Source organism: Cucumis melo, chromosome 12, assembly GCF_025177605.1.
Source record: "Cucumis melo cultivar AY chromosome 12, USDA_Cmelo_AY_1.0, whole genome shotgun sequence".
NCBI classification, from domain to species: domain Eukaryota; kingdom Viridiplantae; phylum Streptophyta; class Magnoliopsida; order Cucurbitales; family Cucurbitaceae; genus Cucumis; species Cucumis melo.
In genome coordinates this window covers 17,144,743-17,157,774 of record NC_066868.1, presented here as the reverse complement: position 1 = coordinate 17,157,774, position 13,032 = coordinate 17,144,743, and the positions used below count along the sequence as shown (strand labels likewise).

Genomic DNA, 13,032 nt, shown 5'->3' with positions numbered 1-13,032 from the left:
TTTTCCGTTCAACGAGCTCCCTTTCCGACCTATACTTTCGGAAAATGTGTAAAGGGACCATGCTAGAAATGTAGACTGAAGTGTTTGGAGTTTGAGTCCCTAAGCTTGAAAGGCTTATGACCAATACAAATCAAAGAAACCATTGAAGGACTACTTTTTACCAAAAAAAAAAAAAAAGAAAAAAAAACTGATTGCGGGAATTTTTCATTCGGATATGTCTGGGACAGACATTAAAAGTTCTTTAAATTAGCCTATTTTCTTTGCTCGAAGTGTATTTTCAGTGGTTTGTGAGACGAGACAAACGTTCGCCTCTTTTTGGAAACATTGACCATCTTTTCGACGATTTTGAGTTGCACCTTAGTTCTCCCTCCAATGAGCTCACTTCACGACCTATACTTTCAGAAAATGTGTAAGGGACCATGCCAGGAATATAGAATGAAGTCTTTAGAGTTTGAGTTGCTACGCTCGAAAGAATTATGACCAACAGAAAACAAAGAAAACGTTGAAGGACTACTTTTTAACACAAAATAAAAAACTGAGTTCGGGGATTTGTTCTTCGCATTTTTTTGGGACAAACACCCGATGTTTCTAAAAGTAGCACATTTTCTTTGCTGGAAGTGCACTTTCAGTGGTTTTTGACACCGAACAAACGTTCGCCACTTTTTCAAAATATTGACCATTTTTTCGATCATTATGGGTTGTATTTTAGTTCTCCCTCCAACGAGCTCGCTTTCTGAACTGTGTAAGGGACCATCCAAAGAATGTAGACTAATGTCTTTGGAGTTTGAGTCCCTAAGCTCGAAAGACTTATGACCAATACAAAACAAAGAAATCGTTCTAGAACCACTTTTTACCCCAAAATAAAAACTGAGTTCGGGGATATGTCGTTTGCATTTGTTTGGGACGAACACCAAAAGTTCTTGAAATTTGAACATTTTCTTTTCAGAAAGTGCATTTTTAGATGTTTTTGAAATTGAACAAACGTTCGCCACTTTTTAGAAGCATTGTCATCTTTTCGATTTTTTAGGTTGTACCTTAGTTCTCCGTCGAACGAGCTCACTTATCGACCTATACTTTGAGAAAATTTCTAAGAGACCATCCACGGAATGTAGACTGAAGTCTTTGGAATTTGAGAACCTAAGATCAAAAGACTTATGACGTATACAAAACAAAGAAACCGTTGAAGGACCACATTTTACCCGAAAATAAAAAACTAAGTCTGGGGATTTGTTGTTCACATTTGTTTGGGACGAGCACCAGAAGTTCTTCAAATTAGTACTTTTTTTGCTGGAAGTGCATTTTCAGTGGTTTTTGATACCAGACAATTATCATTCCCACTTTTTAAAATCATTGACCATCTTTTTGACTGTTTTGGGTTGCACCTTAGTTCTCTCTCCAACGAGCTCACTTCCTGACCTATACTTTGGGAAAATGTTTAAGGGACTGTATCAGAAATATAGAATGAAGTATTTGGAGTTTGAATCCCTAAGCTCGATAGACTTATGACCAATACAAAACAAAGAAACCGTTGAAGGATCACTTTTTACCCCAAAATAAAAAACTGAGTATGGGGATTTGTTATTCCAAATTTGTTTGGTTTGCAGGAAGTGCATTTTAAAGGGTTTTTACACTGGACAGACGTTCCCACTTTTTGGAAGCATTGACCATCTTTTCGACTATTTTTGGTTGCACTTCAGTTCTCCCTCCAACTAGCTTGCTTCCCGACCTATACTTTGAGAAAATGTGTGATAGACCATTCTAGGAATGTAGACTGAAGTCTTCAGAGTTTGAGTCCCCAAACTCGAAAGACTTGTGACCAATACAAAAACAAAGAATCCATTGAAGGAGCACTCTTTACCCTCGAAATAAAAATCCGAGTCTGGTTGTTTGTCGTTCGCATTTTTTTTGGGACAAACACTAGAAGTTCTTGAAATTAGCCCATTTTTTATGCTAGCAGATCATTTTCAGTGGTTTTTGTCATCAAACAAATGTTCCTCAATTTTTGGAACCATTGACCATCTTTCGACCGTGTTGGTTGCACCTTAGTTCTCCCTCCAACGAGCTTGCATCCCAACCTATACTTTGGGAAAATGTGTAAGTGACAATGCCAGGAATGTAAACTAAAGTCTTCGAAGTTTTAGTCCCTAAGCTCGAAAGACTTATGACTAATACAAAACAAAGAAATCTTTGAAGGACCACTTTTTATTCAAAATAAAAAATTGAGTCTGAAGATTTTTCGTTTGCATTTATTTGGGAAGAAAACAAGAAAGTTTTGAAACTAGCCTATTTCCTTTGTTGGAAGGGTATTTTCAGTGGTTTTTGACACCGAACAAATGTTTTCCACTTTTTGGAAGTATTGACCATCTTTTCGATCGATTTGGGTTTCACCTTAGTTCTCCCTTAACTGAGCTCGCTTCCCAAGCTATACTTTTGGAAAATGTATAAGGGACCATGGAGGAATGTAGACTGAAGTCTTCGAGTTTGAGTTCTTAAGCTTAAAAGAATTATGACCAATACAAAACAAAGAAATTGTTAATGAACCATTTTTTACCCCAAAATAAAAAAAGAGTCTAGGGATTTGTTGTTCTCATTTTTTTGGGAGGAACACCAGAAGTTCTTGAAATTACCATATTTTCTTTACTGGAAGTGCATTTTTAGTGGTTTTTGACACCAGACAAACGTTCACCACTTTTTGGAAGCATGGACAATTATTTCGATCATTTTTTGTTGTACCTTTGTGAACGATCTCGCTTCCTGACCTATACTTTGGGAAAATGTGTAAGGGACCATGCTAGGAATGTAGCCTGAAGTATTTGGAATTTGAATCCCTAAGCTCGATATACTTATGACCAATACAAAACAAAGAAATTGTTGAAGGATCACTTTTTACCCGAAAATAAAAACACTGAATTTGGGGATTGGTCATTCGCATTTGTTTGGGACGAACACACGAAGTTCTTCCAATTAACCCATTTTCTTTGTTGGAACTACATTTTCAGTAGTTTTTGACACTGGACAAACGATCGCCACTTTTTGGATGCATTGACCATCTTTTCGACGATTTTTGGTTGCACCTTAGTTCTTAGTAAAACGAACTCGCTTCACGACCTATACTTTTGGAAAATGTGTAAGGGACCATGCCAGGAATGTAGACTAAAGTTTTTGGAGTTTGAGTCCCTAAGCTCGAAAGACTTATGAACTACAAAACAAAGAAACTGTTGAACGACCACAATTTACCCTAAAATAAAAAACTAAGTCTGGAGATTTGTCATTTGCATTTGTTTGGGATGAACAATAGAAGTTCTTGAAATTAGCCCATTTTCTTTGTTAGAACTGTATTTTCAGTGGTTTTTAACATCGGGCAACCGTTCGCCAATTTTTGGAAGCATTTACCATCTTTTCGATCGTTTTGGGTTGCACCTTAGTTCTCCCTCCAACAAGCTCACTTTTTGACCTATACTTTGGGAAATTCTGTCACAGACCATGCCAGGAATGTAGACTGAAGTCTTCGAAGTGTGAGACCCTAAGCTCCAAAGGCTTATGACCAATACAAAACAAAGAAACTGTTGAAGGACCATTTTTTACCAAAAAAATAAGAAGACTGACTCCATGGATTTTTTGTTCGCATTTGTTTGAGATGAACACCAGAAGTTCTTGAAAGTAGCCCATTTTCTTTGCTGGAAGTGCATTTTTAGTGGTTTTTGATGCCGGACAAATGTTCGGCGCTTTTTGGAAGAACTAACCATCTTTTCGACTGTTTCTAGTTGCACCTTAGTTCTCTCTCCAATGAGCTTGCTTCCTGACCTATTCTTTGGGAAATATGTATTGGAACATGTAAGAAATGTAGATTGAAGTCTATGGACTTTAAGTCCCCAAGCTTGAAGGACTTATGACCAATACAATACAAAAAACAGTTAAAGTACCACCTTTTACCCTAAAATAAAAAAATTGAGTCCGGGGATTGATCGTTCGAATTTTTTTGGGATAAACACCAGAAGTTCTTCAAATTAGCCCATTTTCTTTGTTGGAACTTCTTTTTCAGTGGGTTTTGACACCAGACAATCGTTCGTCACTTTTTAGAAACATTGACCATCTTTTTTACTATTTTAGGTTGCACCTTAGTTCTCCCTCCTACGAACTCGCTTCCCGACCTATACTTTGGGAAAATGTATAAGAGACCATGCCAGGAATGTAGACTGAAGTCTTCAAAGTTTGAGTCCCTATGCTCGAGAGACTTATGACTAATACAAAACAATGAAATCGTTATAGAACCACTAGTTTCCATAAAATAAAAAAATTGTCTCGGGATTTATGGCGTTGGCATTTGTTTGGGATGAATATTAGAAGTTCTTGAAATTAACACGTTTTCTTTGCTGGAAGTGCATTTTTCAGTAGTTTTTGACACTAGACAAACGTTCACCATTATTTATAAGCATGGACCATCATTTCGACCGTTTTTTATTGCACCTTTGTTCTCTCTCCAACGAGCTCGCTTCCCGACCTATACTTTGGGAAAATGTGTAAGGAACCATGCTAGGAATGTAGACTGAAGTCTTTAGAGTTTGAATCCATAAGCTCCATATACTTATGACTAATACAAAACAAAAAATCGTTGAAGGATCACATTTTACCCCAAAATAAAAAGTCTAGGGATTTGTCATTTGCATTGTTTAGGACGAACACCCAAAGTTCTTCTATTTAACCCATTTTCTTTGCTAGAACTGCATTTTCAATGATTTTTGACATCGGACAAACGTTCGCGACTCTTTGGATGCATTGACCATCTTTTCGACCATTTTTTGTTGCACCTTAGTTCTTCGTAAAACTTGCTCGCTTCATGACCTATACTTTTGGAAAACTGTAGAGGAACATGCCAGGAATGTAGACTGAGTCTTTGGGGTTTGAGTCCCTTAGCTCGAAAGACTTATGATCAATACAAAACAAAGAAACTATGAACGACCACATTTTACCCCAAAATAAAAAACTGAGTCCGAGGATTTGTAGTTTGCATTTGTGTGGGACGAACAAGAGGAGTTCTTGAAATTAGACCGTTTTCTTTACTGGAAGTTCATTTTTAGTGGTTTTTAACATCGGACAAATGTTCCCACTGATGGAAAAACCAAACAAAAGATATGCTGCAGCGGAAGATAAAGATCATGCTTTACTCTATATGCATCTAAACGATTTAGAAGTTAACATGCTACTACCATGCGATGGACCTAAACGAAGAGAAAGAAGGGTAAACGATGAACTTATGTTTGTAGTTCTCAACTTCTTTTCTGATCCAAAGTTTCTTCTCTTCCTGAAAATCACGAGCAAGGACAACCATGAAGCTGACCTACAATGCTCAGGACCAAGAACTGAGTTGTGGGACTCGGCTATGCGAAGAGAATTTAAGAGAGATGGTAGTCAATCATTTAGGTGTTTTTTTAGATAAAAAAACTCATCCTTTTCTCATTCGGTAATGAGAAGTTTTATATGAATTTTACATGCAATTGCATGTAAATTATTTCATATCTAATCAACACCTAATCAATTCATTAACTTTTTGATGAAATTAGTGGCCTTCAATTCATAATCGGCTGCCACATTTCCCATTAACGTTAATTAATGTAGTAATTAGTCAAAGGGGCATTTTGGTCATTTGACCAACTTAAGTCAAAGTCAAACTTTGACTTTTCTTTAGCCAAAAGTCAACTTTTTGACTTTTTACTAATTTTCCCGTCTTGACTAATTCTAACCTCCCGAGTATGAATATGTATTCATTTCTCTAAAATTCAAATCATATTTGAATATAAATTCGGTCAAAGTTCAAAAATCAACATGTTGACTTTTTGATCGTTCTCTAAACTTTTCAAGCTTTTAAATATAAATCTATATTCATATTTATTTTAAATCATATTTAAACATAAAACTTAAAGTTTATTTTTTACCGACTTATATCTTATATATTTGTCAGTTTCTCTCTCTTATCTTTATTCGAACAATTCGAATTACTTCAACATACTTGTTCTTAGTTGAATCCATATGAGCTAGTAAGGGAACCTAATGGACCTATAGATCATGGGCTCCAACGATTCGAGATTAACTGGCTAAACTCTTTTAGACCAAAGTTAATCAACATTCGTTAACTAAAGAGTCATTCCACTAAAGACTCTTAGTTGCACTCCCTTTATTATACATATATTTCTGTCCACCTGATATAACCATAATGGGTAAGTCGATCCTTCAAAGGTTGTTCGTAATCTCGGCTGGGTCAATATACCGTTTTACCCTCGAGACTACTTCTTGTTCCTTAAGACCCACTGATCCACTATTGAACAATTAGTTTAAGGTCCAACTTATAAACCAGAATCCTTCTCGGGCCAATGAGAAGGTGGGGCCCTTTGTTCAAGACTTGGATTCAGTCCTTAAGAGAACAACCTATCTACTATCTCAGAAGTGGGTAGGAGTGAATTCCATCTTGCACCCTATGTCCCTAGCTATCCACTCGGTCTTACCCCTGAAATGGGAGGCTTATTAGGCCAGCGATGTTGAGCTGCCCTCACCTATGCAGATCTAATGATACTACCGAATGAACAGAAGTTCATAGTTAGCTCAGGATTAAGATCAAGTTACTTAGGCCATCATAAAATGAAATAGTCAGTTTATAGATTACGATGTTATAACTAAAAGTGACTACTTCGTGGTTCCAGTCTTATGCAAACCATTTACATAGGATGCCCCCACTCCCATGTCTCTACATGAACGATTCAGGATTACATCGTTTGTACTAACTACGAAGCGGGCCGCATCCATAGACCATTTGGGCTATTAACTTGAACTTAATCCATGTTTATGTCTCCACATAAAGTTCAAGTATATATGACAAACTAGTAAATAGCCTCGGGACCTTAAAGATTATTGGTTTTAAGATTATAGTATTCAATAATAAATTTTATTGAATCAAATAACAAAGTATGAGTTTTAGGACACAAATTCCAACACCCACTTTTTCGAAGCATTTACCATTTTTCGACCGTTTTGGGTTGTACCTTAGTTTCCCTCCAACAAGCTCGCCTTTCAACTAATACTTTGGGAAAATGTGTCACAAATCATGCAAGGAATGTAGACTGAAGTCTTCGAAGTGTGAAACCCTAAGCTAAAAGACTTATGACCAATACAAAACAAAGAAACCATTGAAGGACCACGTTTTATCGAAAAATAAGAAGACTGAGTCCAAGGATTTTTCGTTTGCATTTCTTTGAGACGAACACTAGAAGATCTTGAAAGTAGCCCATTTTCTTTGCTGGAAGTGAATTTTCAATGATTTTTGACATCGAACAAGTGTTTGCCACTTTTAAGAAGAACTAACCATCTTTTCGACTGTTTTTGGTTGCATCTTAGTTCACCCTCCAACGAGCTCGCTTCCCAACCTATAATTTGGGAAGATATGTAAGGGAACATGCAAGAAATGTAGCCTGATGTCTTTGGAGTTTGAGTCCCTAAGCTCGAAGGACTTATGACCAATACAATACAAAGAAACCATTGAAGTACCACTTTTTACCCTAAAATAAAAAACTTGTGTCAGGGGATTTGTCGTACCAATTAATTTGGAACAAACACCAGAAGTTCTTGAAATTAGCCCATTTTCTTTGCTGGAAGTGCTTTTTCAGTGGTTTTTTATACCAGAAAATCGTTCGCCACCTTTTGGAAACATTGACCGTCTTTTTTACTATTTTAGGTTGGAACTTAGTTCTCCCTTCTACGTGCTCGCTTCCTGACCTATACTTTGGGAAAATGTATAAGCCATGCAAGGAATGTAGACTGAAGTTTTGAAAGTTTGAGTCCCTACGCTCGAGGGACTTATGACTAATACAAAACAAAAAAACCGTTGTAGGACCACTAGTTTCCATAAAATAAAAAAATTCAGTACCGGGATTTATCGTTCGCATTTGTTTGGGATGAATACCAGAAGTTCTTGAAATTAGCACATTTTCTTTGTTGGAAGTGCATTTTCAGTGGTTTTTGACACCGGACAAACGTTCACCACTTTTTGGAAGCATAGACTATCATTTCCACCGTTTTTGGGTGTACCTTTGTTCTCCCTCTAGTGAGCTCACTTCTCAACCTATACTTTCGGAAAGTGTGTAAAGGACCGTGCTAGGAATGTAGATCGAAGTCTTTGGAGTTTGAATCCTTAAGCTCGATAAACTTATGACCAATACAGAATAAAGAAACCGTTGAAGGATCGCTTTTTACCTCAAAATAAAAAACTAAGTCTCGGAATTTGACTTTCGCATTTGTTTGGGACGAACATCAATATTTATTGAAATTAGCCCATTTTCTTTGCTGGAACTACATTTTTAGTTGTTTTTGACACCGGACAAATGTTTGCCACTTTTTAGAAGCATTGACCATCTTTCCAACTGCTTTGGATTGTACCTTAGTTCTCCCTCTAACGAGCTCGTTTTCTGACCTATACTGTCACACCCCTCCCGAACTACCTGCTAACTTAGCCCAAAAGATGGCGTGAAGCCCACTGACATCGCTCTGTTGTAACGATATCTGTCGACTCTGCTAAACTCTTGAACGTGATAAACTTGCTAATCTAGTATATAAACTATTATACATGCAACACAATACATCGGAACCTAGACTAATCATATATATACATGAAGTGTAGAATGAAAATAACTAATTTCACAAGTAAACCTGGAGACACCTTTACCAAAACATAACCAACAAAGGTATACACAGTTGCAACTCCTAGAGATTACACAAACTTTAGAGTATGTATATCGTACAAAGAAATATACATCGTAACGCCTTTTCAAAAAAAAAAAAATACATCTTAACATAACAGACTCTATCTACAACTCTAACCACGTATTGACAATCGATATAAGAGCTTTAGCAGACTAAGGCAACCTATCAGGCACCGGGAACTTGATCTCTACCTGGAAAGTGGATAAAATCTTTTGGAAGGGTAAGCTATAAAGCTCAATGAGCGACTCAGTTTAAAACTATAAATTTAAAAATAAGAGCACGTGAAAACTTTACATATATAAATCTGTTTATAGAAGTCGTAAATATAAACGTATAATAGTAAGAATAACTTTCTCAAATACTCAGCATATACGTTATTGAAATCTAGCAAGGCATATCAAGTATATCAAAACATTTAAACTAACATGACAAATCTACGTTGTGTAGGGCACGCCTAATACAACCAACGTTTACAAGCTCTAAGATGTAGTGGGGCCTGTCCAGCATCCCATCGTCTTTATCGTAGTAGGGCCTGTCCAGCACTCACGACAGCATCATTATTACGGAGTACACTCAACGTCAACAATGAAATCTAACCCGTGTGTACACGGTACCATATAGCCTCGAACTCGACATCTTAGTCATGTAGTTAACGAAAGCAATAGAAAATTATACGAAAACATTAAAACATATATGCTATCTTTATTTTTCATAAAGCTCAAGTTTACTTAGATTGTTCGTGAAAAATTGTAGTTCTTAAAACAAAGTTGCTAACTCATGCTTTGCTTGAAACACTATGGTTCATATACTTTCCAGAGATTGGATATTCACGTGCTAGCATAAATTTTCATTAAAAAATCTAGTATCGAAACTCATACTTGAAAATAGTAATGGAATTCAAATGATTTTCATAGCTTTGTAAATAAATGTGTAAAGCACTCAATCATAAATAATAATGGGGGAAAAAAATTTCAAAACTGGTTTTGTCACTCATTGTCTTGAGCTAGATCCTTTGTCTGTAATCTCAGTTTAATTCTTCTCGGCCCATCAACAACCAAACCGAGTATTCACTACTACAAAACTGTGTTTACTTGACGCTTTTTAACTGTCAAGTATTGGTTTACTTGACGCTTTTCAATGTGTCAATTAATCCAGTGTCAAGAATAAGGAAGGTTTACTTGACAGTTTCTAAGTGTCAAGTATAATTATACTTGACATTGAAAAAACGTCAAGTATATAATTATACTTGACAGTTTTTATGCATCAACTAATCTAGTGTCAAGAATAAAGAGGTTTTATTTTTGACAGGTTTTACACGTCAAGTGAAATTATACTCGACAATTTATAGGTATCAAATATATAAGGTTTGTTCAAATAAAAAATTATATATTTTAAAATATCCATATATTTTATCATTCACCTGTTTTGATGTCCAACAATATTAAAATACACATCAATTGAAAAATTGAAATCAACCCAAACTTTCAATCAACGAACTAAATATATTTTAACAAATTGCATATAACACAAAGTATATATAACAAGAAGAAACATCATTCACATTACAAAACGAATTATGATCATCGTTCTTAATCATAAAACACAAAGTATATGTAATAATAAGAAACAGAGACATCACCCTCCTCCAAGCACCACAACACTCTTAGATAACTCCAAGCTTAAGGTCTCACCGATCGTTATTCTTAACTCCTTGAAATCTACAAACAAAATGAGAATAGCATTAAAAACTAAGAACTCTAAGTTTAAAAGACATGCATATATGCTATATGCAGCCTTCTGCTATTTTATATGAGTTTCAGAAAGAGGAAAGCATCAACCTCAAAGTCTTAACTAATAATTATTCATTTTTCCCAACTAATTGTATGATAAAAATAACATACCTCCCGTTTTTTGGCATGTTCTTCTGTCTCCTCCACCTCAACATCAAGCTTTTTCCGCTGGATATTTTCTTCTGAGGTGAAAAAATCATCTTCTTCTTGTTTTCCAATTCCTAGTTTGGGATCTCTCATTCCAGATTTTATTGGCTCAATAATTCCTAAACAAACCACCACAAGTTCCTATTATTTTCATAATGCTAGACAAACAAGTGCCAATTATGGATTAATTTTGGATGTACATACAGAAAGTTATATTTTAAAAGAAGAATACTTAAAAAGATGTTTAGGCCCATAAGAGAACTTTTTCTTTTTATATCTCTATTTAAGTTTAAGATTTCTACTTCTACAGAGTATCTAAATTTGGGACACGTTTCTGCTTTTCTATTAGAAATTTTTTTCAAATGGGCAACTTTAAACATGCTCACGTATCTTAAAACACTGGAGTTTTAGAGGATTCTCCCCTTTATTATACTCGGTTGACGTTGAGCATGGGCAATCATTAAACTCATATTTGACGTGACTACATTAATTTCAAAAAAACAAGGAACTCTAGTTCCAACTAAAAAATAGATGTTCTCCTTGCGTTAAAAATCTGGTGTGCAATTTCATACAAACTTGAAGAAAAATATAAATCAAGCAACAGAGTAATTCTGTTCCCAGAATTCAAGGGCATAGTAGCAGTACAACCTATAGAAAAAATCTGGTTCAAATATGGCGATGGGAGTAATTTAATTAAGAATTACAAGGAACAGAGGAAAGACAAATAATTACAAGATTGTAAAATAGAACGACCAGAAGTTGATTTAGAGAATGGAACTCGATCTTCTGGTCATATATGAGTCGTATCGTGTTCAAAATGAAATATAAAGAAAATGGATGAGATTTTCATGCAAGGGCTTTGAGGGAAAGCAACGAGTAGACCACTAAATACTTACAGAATCTAAGGTTCATGAGAAAAAATTATGAAAAATAATACACTAAGAGACAAATTGTACAATGAATGAGCAGAGCAGAATTTCATATCCAGAAAAACACAGTACCTTGCTCGTCCTTCCCTAATCCTTTCCCTTTCCAGCCCATCTTCTGGAGAAGCCTATATCCCACATTTGATGATGTTAATTGTGTGTCCAATGATGCTTGTCCATTAAGTGCAATACAAGAACAATTCAGTGGAAAAGAACAATGCAGTGAAGAAAAGTACAGTTAACTGATCGATCAAGGTCAGTTGGGCTTGTATTATGAGATTCCAGATTGATTGATCATGGCCACAAGCAAGAAAAAAGGGAAGTAGTGGCTAGAAATTTTCAACTAAAACAAACATTTAAAAAGGCGATCAAGAAGAACGGCGATGACCAATTTAACATGGATACTCATCCGAGACATTTCAAATACTCCAATAGATACTTGTTATCACAATAGACAAGAGTAAGGTATTAATTACACAAACTCAAAGAGTTCAAAACTTGGTATGTGTCAATATTTGTAGGATAAAATGATAATAGTACTTTACCAAAGAAGGAAACCAAAACTCATCAAAGAACAGGAAATAAAACATGGGTGAGGTAGATTTACTTCAGAATTTACCCCAAACTCCATTTTTCTTCGGCATGCGTCAGAAATCTGGCAAGCAAATGTGGAACAGTTTAATTAAATAATTGAGCTCAAATATCAAAGCGGTAGGCGTGGTTCGTAGCTGCTAGTTGTTGGTGTGGTTCATCGGCATGGTTCGTGGTTCGTAGCCGGCGGCGGGGGTGGGAACTAAAGCACGATTGATAGTGAGACAGATCATGAGGAAGAAGAAAAGAAATGTAAACTCGTGTAAGGAAGAGAACTTATGACTGAGTCACGTTGACAGGGGCGGAGTCACGAACTTACGGCGGTGGAGGGAGCTGCAGTCGACGACGTGCGGCAGTGGGCACTAAGGCACACACTTGAGAGAATAAGATTTGGAAATTTTGTGGAGAAAGGAAGAAGAAAGGAAAGAAATCGTGGGTATGGAGAGAGGTTGGAAAAAAAATTGGGTAAAAAAATAAAGAAAATATTATTTTAGAGAAAATAGGGGAAAAATAGGTAATTCTTGACATTTAAAAAATGTTAAACAAATAAAATTGTACTTAGACAATTTCAACATGTCAAGTATTGAGAAAAAAATTGAAAAATTATGCATTTTTTAGCTTTTCCGTTATTTTTGACACTTTTTAATTTTACTTGACAGTTTTTATTAAAAGCGTCAAGTATTTCTAAACTACAAGCGTCAAGTAATGTTGTTTTTGTAGTAGTGATTAGACTATAAATTTAAAGATAAGAGCACGTGAAAACTTTACACATATAAATTTATTTATACAAGTCGTAAATATAAATGTATAATAGTAAGAATAACTTTCTC

The 13,032-nt window shown here is 35.6% G+C and overlaps 1 protein-coding gene across 5 annotated transcripts; it reads right to left on the bottom strand.

Moving 5' to 3' along the window:
• Positions 1-10,230: 10,230 nt before the first annotated feature.
• LOC103498195 (septin and tuftelin-interacting protein 1 homolog 2-like) lies at positions 10,231-12,680 on the bottom strand. Of its 5 annotated transcripts, XM_051079990.1 has the most exons (5): positions 12,522-12,643; positions 12,231-12,404; positions 11,687-11,782; positions 10,650-10,804; positions 10,231-10,466 (listed from the first exon to the last, which is right to left on the bottom strand). In XM_051079990.1, exons 2-5 carry the CDS (start codon positions 12,253-12,255, stop codon positions 10,452-10,454), a joined length of 291 nt encoding a protein of 96 aa, XP_050935947.1. In that variant the 5' UTR covers positions 12,256-12,404; positions 12,522-12,643; the 3' UTR covers positions 10,231-10,451. The 5 variants fall into 5 exon arrangements, 2 of the variants coding, with proteins under 2 accessions (XP_050935947.1, XP_008458938.1); XR_539549.3 differs by having other exon boundaries at positions 11,687-11,739; positions 12,231-12,668; XR_539550.3 differs by having other exon boundaries at positions 12,219-12,650.
• Positions 12,681-13,032: the final 352 nt, after the last annotated feature.